This window comes from Cydia fagiglandana, chromosome 5 (genome assembly GCF_963556715.1).
Source record: "Cydia fagiglandana chromosome 5, ilCydFagi1.1, whole genome shotgun sequence".
Lineage (NCBI taxonomy): Eukaryota > Metazoa > Arthropoda > Insecta > Lepidoptera > Tortricidae > Cydia > Cydia fagiglandana.
The window spans coordinates 13,578,324-13,591,181 of record NC_085936.1 but is presented as its reverse complement, the minus strand read 5'-3'; the positions used below and the strand labels follow the sequence as shown (position 1 = coordinate 13,591,181).

The following is a 12,858-nucleotide window of genomic DNA, read 5'->3' as shown; positions in this document are numbered from 1 at the left end:
CTTCTAATGTTTAAAGATTACTTACTGCGGAAGGAACACACTTTATCGGATACTAATGCCGTTATTCATGTCGTAGCTATTATTCGTTAGTCTTTATTCTATAACTTTGACATTTGTTGGAATGGTAGGTATGCCAGATAAATCAGGTAGATACCTACGAAAAGTTAATACATACACGATTCCCAATTAATCCGTCTCGATTGTTGCCACGGGCCACGGCACGGATGTTGTGTAGTCTGCCTGAGAACAAAGAACCGTTCCGCGTGGCAACAAGTGACATTTAAAACGATCGATCGAGGTCGTGATCCTTGTATTCGAAGCTGTCGCGGATTGAAAGTTGCGATGTACAGCTCGGTTTGGGCATCATTTATTTAAGCCACTCCGGCACAGTATAGAACAATGGCAGTGACATATCTTCGGCCATTTAGGGATTCTCTTGGCATCATGAGCGACGTTCAATTCGTTCAAACCTTTTACTAATCCAGATTAATCCCTAGCGGTGCCCTTGTAACGTCGTTGCGCGTTTCTTGCACCTGGCTTACGCATGGCACCAACATTTTTAGGCTAAAACCCATGTATACAGGGTCATTTTTGAACCGTTAGCCATTGTGTGAGATGAGTAGGTATTAGGCCATTACGGAACAACTTTTTCCATGGGACCAACTCCGAAATCACAAAATTTTTTTTGGCTGTTTCATACATTTTGGTCGAGTGGATGTCGACGTTTTCTATGGGAAGGCCAAATTTTTTTGGGATTTCGGGGTTGGTCCCATAGAGGCCATAGAAAAAATTGTTCAGTCAGTATGACCTAAAGTCCATTCCAATAGAACTTGCAAACTTTGTCAACAAAGCACGTAACTTTGTTTTGTCACTGTTTCTCCTTGAATTTTCACATAATCTCATCAAACACCATTGAAACACATACACTATACACTATTAAAGCGGTCGTTACCGTAAAATACAACAATATATAACTGTATCTTGGATATTTCATTAAAAGTTTAAAATGGTTTCATAAGTTAGGTTAGTAGGCCCTGATGTAATGACGTTTTTGTTTCTTTTACATTCTACAATTGTCTATGATGGGTAGTGTTGTGACTAAAGTTGGTGATATACTCGTAAAGCCGCTACACACTACGCGACTCACGGTCTGTACCTGCCAACGCGGTTATATACACTACGCGGTAGTTTGACAATTTTAAATTTCAATAAATATGTAAACTCAGACTAATCGTTTTAATTCCTTTTTTTTAAATAATCTTTTCCATTCTTTCGCACCATTTTTAAACATTATTATTAAACTACGGAAAATTATAACTGGTAGTTTTGGACTGTTCATAAATAAAAATCTACCCTACATTTGACAAAATAATGACTGTTGAATGATTGACGGTTTCAATATTATTTTACTCGTTCACTGTTTTTCTTGGCATGTACGCGTATCTTACTTCTTTGTTATTGAATTTAAGAGATATCTGTTTCTCGCTCTCACTTATGGATGCGACGCACCAAGTTCGTGATGCAGTGCGATAGTGTGTTACGGCCTTAAGTAAAGGATTAAGTAAGACTCTTGCCCATCACTAGCAAATTCATCATTCAGAGACAATTTCAATATGGCGGTTTGTTTACATACATTGCAAGTTCTATTGGAATGGACTTTACCTAATAACCTCGCATACTAAACTAATACATTGTTTTATTTATTGTACCTTTGTTTAATGACAGACTTCTCTTAAAACAAGTCTACACTGACTCAGTTGACTCATTAAGTCATTAAGTTGAGTTAGGTACTGAATGTGAACTTTTGGCACTCAAGCAAGCAGCTTAACATTTTCTCCTCGAGGGTTTTCTAATGGTGACATATCAAAATGCCAACCGCAGCGCTGGGAGAAAGTTGCAAATTATACCGCTTATTTACCTATTTAACCTTTACGTTAGGAATTGTAAATAAAGTACTCCGCTTATAAGTCACTGGGGTGCTTATGAGCATAAAATTTTACTATCACAGGTAGGTAGGTACGGAAAGTTGGACCACCAGAATAGCCGCCAAGTTTGTTTTGGTCTCAGATCAAATAAAAAAAATCAAACGTTAATCTTTCACCTGTGTATATTTTTCTAATACCTAGTTAAGGGAATTTTATGACGTATGTGTGAACTTTTATCCATGAGAAGGATCGATACCAAAACCACAATTTCATTCACCCTAGTATATTATACAGTCTTTAAAAATCATAATGAAAACAAGTTCATTTATAATGAACTGTAGTTTATTAATACAATTACCTTAATAGGATATTGTATGTCGCTACTAACTAGTAAATGTTTAGTCGGTTTCTAAACGCCGACTTTCCCACCGCCGGTGAAAGTGCGCGCGCGCAGGGCCGCACGTAACATTCCGATAGGGAATATAACGCTTTGAAATTGGTATGAATCGTTACAAGTTTTAAGCTTAGGTATATTTGACTCGCGAGTGTTATGAAAAACAACGCCATGGCCTAATGATAAAACCTAAGGGGTAAGTCCAAGCACCAGTAGGTAGAACCATTTAATTTTGACCGTATTGCGATGATTGCTTTTTTAAACGTACGCTTTACTTTTTTCTATTGTCAAATCGTCATAAATTTGACAATAGAAATAAATATATAGAAAGTATTGCTCTGAGATGGCTGCTATCTTATAATCGTTCACCATCGATTCATAAAAGAGACTCCATCATGAATATTATCCAAAAAAAAATTTCGCCGATGAGCGTAACTTACAGCTTGTAAGTAGTATATTAATTGTAGGCTGTATTAGAATAACTAATTTTAGAATTTTACAGTTTAGTTATCTTTTATGTGTATAATTTTGTATGTTAATGTTAATATTGTTAATCTAAAATACCTAATATGGGTAGAAATAAAGGTACTCATTAACCATAATAGCCCTTTAAACTTCAGTAATAGTATTAGTAACCATCTGCCACATGCATAAATTATTCTTTCGGCTAGTTAAGAGGGGTTAGTACCCACATACACTATCAGTCAGTCAACACGTGCATATGGCACAGCACAATATATGTATTCACCGACGCCCGCGACACGCTCTGCCGCTCCGATGGCGATGGCGATACCGAGATAGCTAACCGAGCTCGCTTTGTCTACAATCTACAAGCTTTGTTTATTGACCATTGTGAGCCCTGAGATCAGCTCCCGATGTGGAATGGAGTCGTATACCATCCTCGAAGGGACAATAGCTACAACGCAGCTAATACTCCGTACATCCTTAGTGCCTTTTTCTTTTAAACGGCAGTAAAATGCACAATCAGTTGTAGGTGTTGTCCGACGCTCTGAACTCGCTTATTCACTTTGACAGTACAATATTATGCTGTTAGCACGCATTGTGCTTTCAATGTTTTCATTCGCCCTCTTTGCTTACTATTCTTACCAGTAGGATGTGGTTTATGGGGCAATTGAACTCGTATGTGGGTTTGCTATTGTATATCAATCATGGTATTGACACTTTGACGGCTGACTAGCCAACTACTTCAGATTTACTATGCACATATATGTTATCTGAGTAGATTAGCATTGTTTTCAGTAAAGTGTGTTAATAACTGTCCGAATAAAGACGCAAAATATATAGTGGCAATTATTGTATTTTTAAACCGATTAACTCTTTCAAATTTTCTATTCATAGTTTATTTTTTTTAAGTTTAGTTTTTAATTTTAGTTTGTATTTTCTATTTTAAGGCTTTTTATTGTTTAAAAAGAGTATTTGGCTGTACCTAATAAATCATTATTCAATTCAAAAATTTTCCTTCCAAAAACAAGTTATATATTTAAGTCTTATTTTACTAGAAAAAATATCCACATCATACCTACACTTAGAACTTCTCCACATTCCATGGTTATTTTACACATTACGCACCAACAACTTGATGAACAATAATCCAAATCTAACCACATGTATGGGATTTCACATCCCCTCATCTTCCTCCCTTAACCAGGTCAAGGCCGTCGATATTCAATAGCACAAATAGCAATACAAGTTACAACCCTCACCCCTGCAGGATGATACTATTACCGGTTTCGAGTGGGGTAAACATAAACATGGCGCTTTATAGTCAAAACAACACCTATTTATTGGATATTGTTTACTGTTGATCAAAATTGATCATTCACACGCGACACAGAAGTTAGATAAGTGACATACCTACTACTTATTCGATAAATGGAAATAATTACATATGTACTTACATTGATGTTGTTATTTGTACACTATTAATTATTAAATTATATTACTTTAATCAGTTTGCACATTGCGTATTTGGTGTAAGTGTTATGTATCAAATAAATACTCATTTTTTTTACATACCTATAAAGACAGTTTTTAATCTTTGATCAAAATGGAAAGTCATTCATGATATCAGACAAGGTAAATAAAGTTTATTTAGTTAATCTGTAAATACTTAAATTAACCAGAATAATTTTTCTATTGTGAGGTTAGATTACAAGATGACACGGTGCGGACGACACTAATCTCATTCATTTGTCGTCACGTCACTCATCGCGGACCTTGCGCGGGTACTGGCCCGACCCGAATACGGCGACCTCTGCTGGGGACGTCACGGCCACGACGTAATTAACATTTTTTTTTTTGTTTTCGACATGTTATTAGAAGAAATGTGAGGACAGGCAAGAATAAGGTTCCGATGTACTTTTCTCTTAGCCATTTCCTCTTACAAAATTAAACCTAATGAAATACGAGTAATAGCCAGCCATTTCTATAAATGCAGAATCATTTATAATATCAAACAAAGTAAACGTCGCGTCGCCCCGGTTGTAAAAACTTAAATTAAAAACGATTCCATTGTGCGGTTAAATTGCGAGATGGCGTGGGGCGGACGGCGCTAATTTCATTCATTAGTCGTCAATCGCGGACCTTGTGAGGATGCTAGCCCGACCCAAATACGGCGACATTAGGGAGACGACACGGCCATGATTATCGGGGGGCACGGCAGTGCCCCCGCCAATAATATATCTACGACATTATATTAATCGAGTGAGCAAATATTAGTTTCAATTTTGAGTCCGATTATGGATTATTTATTTTTCCAAAACTGGTCTATCCAGTGATTTTTCTATCCTAAGCCGTATTTATCGAGATTAACTGTTATGTTCTCTCTTATACTGAGCAATTTTACTATGGTACCTACCAACCCCGAAATGACGAAAAAACAATTCTGTTGCACATGGCAGTTCATATGTGGATGTTTTCTATGGGAAAGGCAACAGTTTTTGTGCGATTTCGAGGTTGGTCCCATAGTAAAAGATTTTCAGTATGATATTATGTATATGACCTATGTATTCACCACGCAAAGCTAAGGGTTGAAAAACACTCCGTATAATTTCAGATAGAGAATGATTGTCTTTTGAAAATGTTTATATTAACAAGGACAATTGTGGGATGACGCGGTGCGGACGGCGCTAAAGGCTTGGCCACACACAGAGCGCGACGCAGCGCCGCGTCCGCGCCGCGTGATGCCGACGCGATGCCTGGTCAAACAGGGCGCGCGCCGATCGCGCCGGCCTCACGCTCTCAACACGCCCTCAAGGCGCGCGTGAACGCGGCGCGGCCGCGCGGGAACGCGGCGCACCGCTCGCTGCCTATAGTTCGTTTTTTTTAGCATTAGAAAGAACTCCACAGAAGTAAGCGTACAGTTTTTATTAGGCTCTTTAATTGTTAATAATTATTGAATTATCTAATGTAGCACGGTCAATACATATAATTTACTTCAAATTATTACCGCTAAAAGTACCGGATTTGGAACCACAAGCTTACTTCTGCGAAGTTCTTTCTAATGCTAAAAAAAACGAACTATAACGTCCGATCCTACTGATGTGACCTTGCGGGACGCGGCGGGCCGCCGCGTTCGCTCGGCGCAGCGCTGCGCACGCGCCGCGCGGACGCAAGGGGCCGCGCGGCGCGGGGCGCGACAGAAGCGGGGCGTGATACCGGCGGGACGCAGTCTGTTTGACGTCGGTAACCTGTTAGCATGTGCCGCGGTCGCGCGGCGTGGACGCGGCGCGGACGCGGCGCTGCGTCGCGCTCTGTGTGTGGCCAAGCCTTAATCTCATTTGTCGTCACTCATCGCGGACTTTGCGCGGGTACTAGCCTGACCCGAATACGGCGACCTCAGGTAGGGGACGTCACGGCCGCACATACCTACATTGTTACATTTATAATCGATTTCAATATGATTTGCTCTTTACCCAAAACACTTGTTTTCGACTTCCCGATTTCTTCTTTTAAATTTACAAGTAAGTAGGTAATAAGAATAAAATCTCTGAATGAGGAACCTATACAGGGTGTAACAAAAGTAGCGGGGATCCGTTTAAGGGCATATTCGGTAACGTGTTCTGATTGGGAAAAAGTAGAAGAAAACATTTTTTGTTACACCAAGTATTACTTGAATGATGTCGCTAGCATTGCCTGTTACCGTAGTAACGTGATAATTTTATTTTAGGTTGTAGGTATGGGAAGTTTCATAGTTGTCTACCGAGTTATGTCCATCGTCGATTGTTGCATTGCATTTGCAATGCGACCCGCCCTTTGTTTACCATCACCAGCCAGACAGCAGACAGACATAAAAAACCAGAAAACATCTGTTGTGTTAAGGCTTGGCCACATACAGAGCGCGACGCAGCGCCGCGTCCGCGCCGCGTCCACGCCGCGCGACCGCGGCACATGCTAACAGGTTACCGACGTCAAACAGACTGCGTCCCGCCGGTATCACGCCCCGCTTCTGTCGCGCCCCGCGCCGCGCGGCCCCTTGCGTCCGCGCGGCGCGTGCGCAGCGCTGCGCCGAGCGAACGCGGCGGCCCGCCGCGTCGCGCAAGGTCACATCAGTAGGATCGGACGTTAGGCAGCGAGCGGTGCGCCGCGTTCCCGCGCGGCCGCGCCGCGTTCACGCGCGCCTTGAGGGCGTGTTGAGAGCGTGAGGCCGGCGCGATCGGCGCGCGCCCTGTTTGACCAGGCTTCGCGTCGGCATCACGCGGCGCGGACGCGGCGCTGCGTCGCGCTCTGTGTGTGGCCAAGCCTTAAGTAATGTCTCTTGATATAATTGTCAGGGAAGGAGAAAACAATTAAAACGGGACGACGAAAAGGTTTTGTATGGTCGGATTGCCTGCTTACATTTTCCCCTTAAAGCAATTTACACGATGCTCAAATTACCCAGTGATTCAATATTCTGCAACACCTTAATGTAATTAGCAGCGACACTGCCAGATAGCAACTTTAGAGCGATGCACTCCGGCCGAGGGGGGACAGACAGGTTGTTCAGATATAAGCAAGTTTGGCAGCCGTAAATCTACTGATCAACTCCTCAAACTCTCATCTCTCCTCCATTGCACCGAAATAAGATCTCTCCCCCATTGATAACAAGGTTGCTTTTGAGATTACGCGGTCAATTGAGATGCGAGGTTTAGAAGGTAAACAATGGAAATGTTCCCGTTAATTAGTGGCTCGCTACCGACTACCGACGATGCGCCGACAAATTACCGGGTGACATTCAGTCGCCGCACACAAATAAAACGACCGCACAGTTGGCCTATAGGGACCGCACTGCTCTTCCTAGATACATACATATATCCATTTGAAACAACTTTGCCAAATACATTATTATCAGGTTAGTGCATGTGTTGGGCATTCTACACAAGACCAATTAAAACCGATCACTCTGAATTACATTTCTATGCCTGACCCAGCTTTCATTGCTATTAAGTTTTATGAACCTGTATAGATTTTATGATTCGTTATGTAAACGCAATGCATTTTGCGTAAGTAATCGTGATATTGGCGGTACGGAGAAAATATTTACCTTCTATCTGATTACTTTTCAATATTACTCCATATTCCCCATCGTTTCATTTTACTCCGTTTAAATCAAATTAGGTTAAATTAGACCGCAGAAAGCCCGGGCTTAGCTTGCGGCCTTAAGAATATCATAATCTAATTGGGTATAGCTAGCCTAAAACGAATGCTCTCTAATTTATTATAATTAGAATAATTATTGAAACCGCAATACCTATGCAACTCTAAATTGATGTTCTCATAAAGTACCTACTTGTTTGCTTTGTGCGCGGTAGTCGTTTTTTACTACACCGAACACTTGTTTATTATCCTCCGCCAAGGTCGTAGCTCACTTAAGTCCACAGATGTTAAACGATGTCATATTGGAATCACTTGTACACATGATGCATGCGGAGTATTAATTAGAGCTCGGTCATTAGTTGACACGTGACACGTCGAGTATAGGCGTTGTAGCCGCATCCATCTCGTGGATTGGTTTCATATTGAAATGAACGGTATTGTGTTCTGCAGTGGGCTTATCGGTATGGCCAGGCATTCCCATTCAGCCGGATTTGCCATTAGCCCCTCTTTGACAAGACATTGTTATGGATGCCCGGGCCAATTGCGCTTGCCGCAGGCCCATTGTACGTGTTACCCTGTATTTGACTTCAATGGATTTAAATGTAAGTAACAATATTCACAATGTTGAGGAAACATGCTGATAACACACTTTCTCTTGCGCAATTATCTTTGTATATATGCTTATGAAGTATTTATTTTCTCTGAGCCTTTTATTTCTTTGTCTATAGTTAGATAGCGAACTGGCGCAAGTTGAAAGTAGAGACATGCAATATAAATTGCTTAAAGTATTTAAAAAAGTGGATGGAATCAATTTTAATGATAGATAGACGATGTTCCTAAACAAAATTTGTTAGAAATGAGACTGAGACAGTGATTGAAATCTATGACAGCATAAACTAAGTAAGACATGTTTTGTGAAGACGATTTATTGAGTAACGTCGCTCGAATGCGAGGTGAACCCTGACATACCGCCTTAACTGTTCATCGGGAATGTTAAACACACGCTGTGCCACTTTTGAAGTGTCGTCGTAAATCACCCACCGGCCCCGGCCGCGTCAACTCCGCAGTTACTTAAGACCCGTAAGCGGCAATTTCCTCGTTTTGTACAAATCTTTACATGCAGCTGTGTCAGCGGGCGAGCTGGGAGCAATTTGCGTGTGCAGCCGTGCACAGTGGGCGTCCGCCTATAATGAATTGCGGACGTGTTCACAGATCGTGCACAACAGCTTCACAGTACCTATCCTGAACTCCTATCTCGATAATCATTTATTTAGGAATATCAACTCTACTTCCCTGATCACAAGGCTGCGTCTCCTATACAGAATTGAGCGTGATTGGAGTTCGTGAAAGTTACAGGTAACGGTACAGTAATGCCTGCAAACCAGGCTGAGCTCGTTGCATAGTTGCATTATGCACTGCGCTTAATCGCTCCCAGCCCATTCATAAATTAATAGTTGACACGCAATGCCCTATGCATTAGTGTGACTGCAGTACCAAACACAATGGCTTAGTTGAAGATGCTACTGGCTGATTTTGCATTGCGTTTTCATGATCACGTCATTTATTTGGCGTATTGTTTCTAAAGTGGCTTTGTCAGCCATTTTCGACCTCAAATAACGAACTGGTTGCGTACTTTGTCTTCTATCCTAATCTTAATCTATAGTATCTATACTTCTATTATAGCTAATATGAATTTAGAGAAGAATATCGTAGCATCATGGGTTGAAACTTGAAACAATTACGTAAATAAAATACATGCAGAGTTTCAAAACATGAAATTAAAATCAGAATCGGAGTCCATATCAACATTAACCTCTTCATCATCAATATGCAATTAAAACCAATAGGCCGGATATATCGAACACTAAATTGCCTGCAAAACGCCACTCCACATGACGAAAACATTCAATACGCGGTGATTGCAGTAAATATGCGAGCGGCGCGTTAACATGAAACCAGGAAACGGCGACTCGATGACGGGTGTTGCTCATAACGCGATACTGACTAGCTGAATGCCAGGGTACCCGCTAAAACGACTTAAGGCACAACCCAGTAATATGCACATAAGGTCTTTTCGAAACCGTTGGAATGGTACATTGGCACAGCCACTTACAGCGATTAGCTGCGCTCTGGAATATGCACATGGTCTGTTTCGATTGTGCAAGTTAATCTGCACTACACGGATATTATAAAGGGGATAATATTACGGGTTTGATAGAGGTGGTATCAGAAATCACAAAAACTAGTCAAAAAGGTTCTTACTTATTAGACAGACACAGTTTGTTGAAGTGTCACTAGGTATGGCAATTATTTTAGCATGATCGCGTTATTTACTTTAAAACGATTTTTTCCGGATACGTTGTCTAGCATTTTAACATGGCTTTGTGCATTGGGGCATTGTAGGAACCACTCTGTCTATTCAACGAGATTTCAGAATAGACGTTTTTGTTCATGATTTGGCAGTTTTAAAAATAATACTTAAGCATTTACGACGAATGTTTGCACTACTAGTGCTACATTTTAAAGATTTTTACATCTGAGAGCAATAATCTGAAGAATTCAAGTGTTTAATAATTTCTTTCTGTTGGTTTAAGGAACAACATTCGGCATAAATACCATTATCTACTTATCAAACACGACTTTTTCATTCGGCAGCATACAAAAGCATAATAAACCTGTCAATCAACTCGGCTGTCATACTTGTCGTTGGTTGATCTGTGTATTTCTAGTCTGCAACGACAGCGTATTTACGATCCGGATATAAACGCATAAATGTTCATACTAAGCGACCATGGAAAAAATCTCATCAATCATTTTTCCAATCGGGGTTCCCGACCATTGATGAGCGAGCTGAATGTATTCGCTTTTCATATTACAATCTCTTAACCGGTGGTTACCTTTATTCGATATAGGTTATTAACTTAACTTCTAAAAAGTGGTTGGACCTTGGCAAAATATTTCTTTTTCGAGGGTCCCGAACTGAACAAAGTCATCAAAGTCAATCGTTTACCTTGTGAATTGTCCGCAGGTGGTAAGCAAGCCGTATCAGGCGGCGTCGGGCGCGGAGCTGACCAAGTTGTGCAACCACAAGCGGAAACTGCTGGCGACGCTGCAGGCCCGAGCGCAGTCGCCGTCCACGCCGCCGCCCATCGCGGACCAGAAGAAAGGTAAACCATTGAAATTTTTAGGCCCAACAAGGTATTGAACAACAAGAACTTAAATGTAAATAGTTTACACTTAATTTCTTGTTCTTCTACTTCTCCGCTTCGCGTCGTTCGGCAAAATCGAAACTCATCCACAATTTTCCCCTTTCCCGGTCTCGTAATAATGTACTATTTTGCACATTAATTTGTTCACTATACATTTATCTATTTACAGGATCTGTTAAAGCTAATATATTTTGATATGAAATGCTCCTACTTGTCGATTTTTACCGGGAAGTATCAATGAACTTTCATTAAACTGTAACACAAAAGGTCATCACGATACTATATCTCTAATGATAGATGTACATGGTACCTACGTGACATTGCTGTACAACCCATAAATTTTGCGTTCATTATGTTTGTTTACCCTCACCCTGCCGTTAATACCGTTGGTTCAACTTTAATCTATCGCTGTAATTAATTTTACTTAAGTCCCATTGATACTTACCTTAAAGTTGAACTAATCGCTCCGACGGAGCTATGCCGGGTAAACAAATTACTTTGCGAAACTCAATCTGCAATTTGACGGACAAACAAGGAGAAATGAGAGAACAATAAACAAATTATTATTCATGTCATAAGGAAGGAGCGTGGGATGAGAAGAAAATTGTTGTCGAAATAACAGAGGGTGAATTGTGTTTAGTAGATGCTCGGTATTGGCAGAGTGGGTTTATTTCGAGTAGTCCATTTTCAAAATATAGGTAACATCAACGATAGTTACTATAGAAGTCTGAGTGGAGCTTAAAATCGACCCCACGTTCACGTGAATTGAGCCCGAGCGACTCAACTGTACAGCGTATTGTAATGCCGCACAAGAGTTTTGACATATAGTATTCTATTTTTGCCAATCAACACTTTTATTGACCTTTCTCAAGTTTTTTTAACTAGCGGGAAATTACGTAGATAGGTTTTGTGATGCTCGCTAAATAGGTACTTAACAAGTGATGATACATGCTAAAATGCTAGTCTGGATTAATAGGGATCGGGACAAGCATTCACTGCTTACGAGATTCAGCGAGTTTGACACGAGAATAACAGCTTATAGGTACCAGTGGCGGCGCGTCAAACATATCAGTAGGCAAGCCGGGGCTAATTTGGCTTACATATTTCCTTTACAACTCTGCTCAATCGTCCAAAACTAGGCAAGCCGGTGGGAATCGGCTTTTATGGACGCGCCGCCACTGATAGGTACTATGCTTTTGCTCATGCTGCTCCCGCTGACGTATGATATGTTACAGCATGTCCTGATCGACGGCAGTGAGATACTTATATGTACACTGCTCAGATCAGTCTCAACCGCTGCTCCTTTGAATTTTCCCGAAAAGCCGTCCATGATGGTAACCTCAGGCAGCGGCAGAATTAGGGTTTCTGGTTTCTCGACCCTTTTAATTTCTCGAGGCACGGGAATTCTCGAGCAAGATTTCTCGAGTACCTCGAGAAATTTTGAAAGCTCCAAAAAACACCATGTTATTTAATTTTTTTTTGCTTTTGTACAAATCAAACTCGTAGGAATCGTAGATGAGATCAATAATTAACATACAGGTACATTTTTAGTCACCATAAATTGCACTTAATAATGAAAAATACAACAACAAAAAAAAACTATAGGTGCAGGCGTGCGCACCGGCGATGTGTTATGCTATAGTGTATTTCTTTAGGTATTCAACAAAATGTAAACAAACCACAATATGGTATTTTATTAGGCAGCAATATTCGATGTGACAAAACTTTTAACAGA

The 12,858-nt window shown here is 40.8% G+C and overlaps 1 protein-coding gene across 4 annotated transcripts in view; it reads left to right on the top strand.

The window, feature by feature from the left end:
* Positions 1-12,858, top strand: part of LOC134664535 (uncharacterized) — an 86,393-nt gene that overhangs the window by 53,227 nt on the left and 20,308 nt on the right. For all 4 annotated transcript variants that reach the window (XM_063521228.1, XM_063521227.1, XM_063521230.1 and 1 more), the window contains exon 3: positions 10,943-11,081. In XM_063521228.1, coding sequence (XP_063377298.1) covers positions 10,943-11,081 — 139 coding nt within the window. The remainder of the gene's footprint in view (positions 1-10,942; positions 11,082-12,858) is intronic.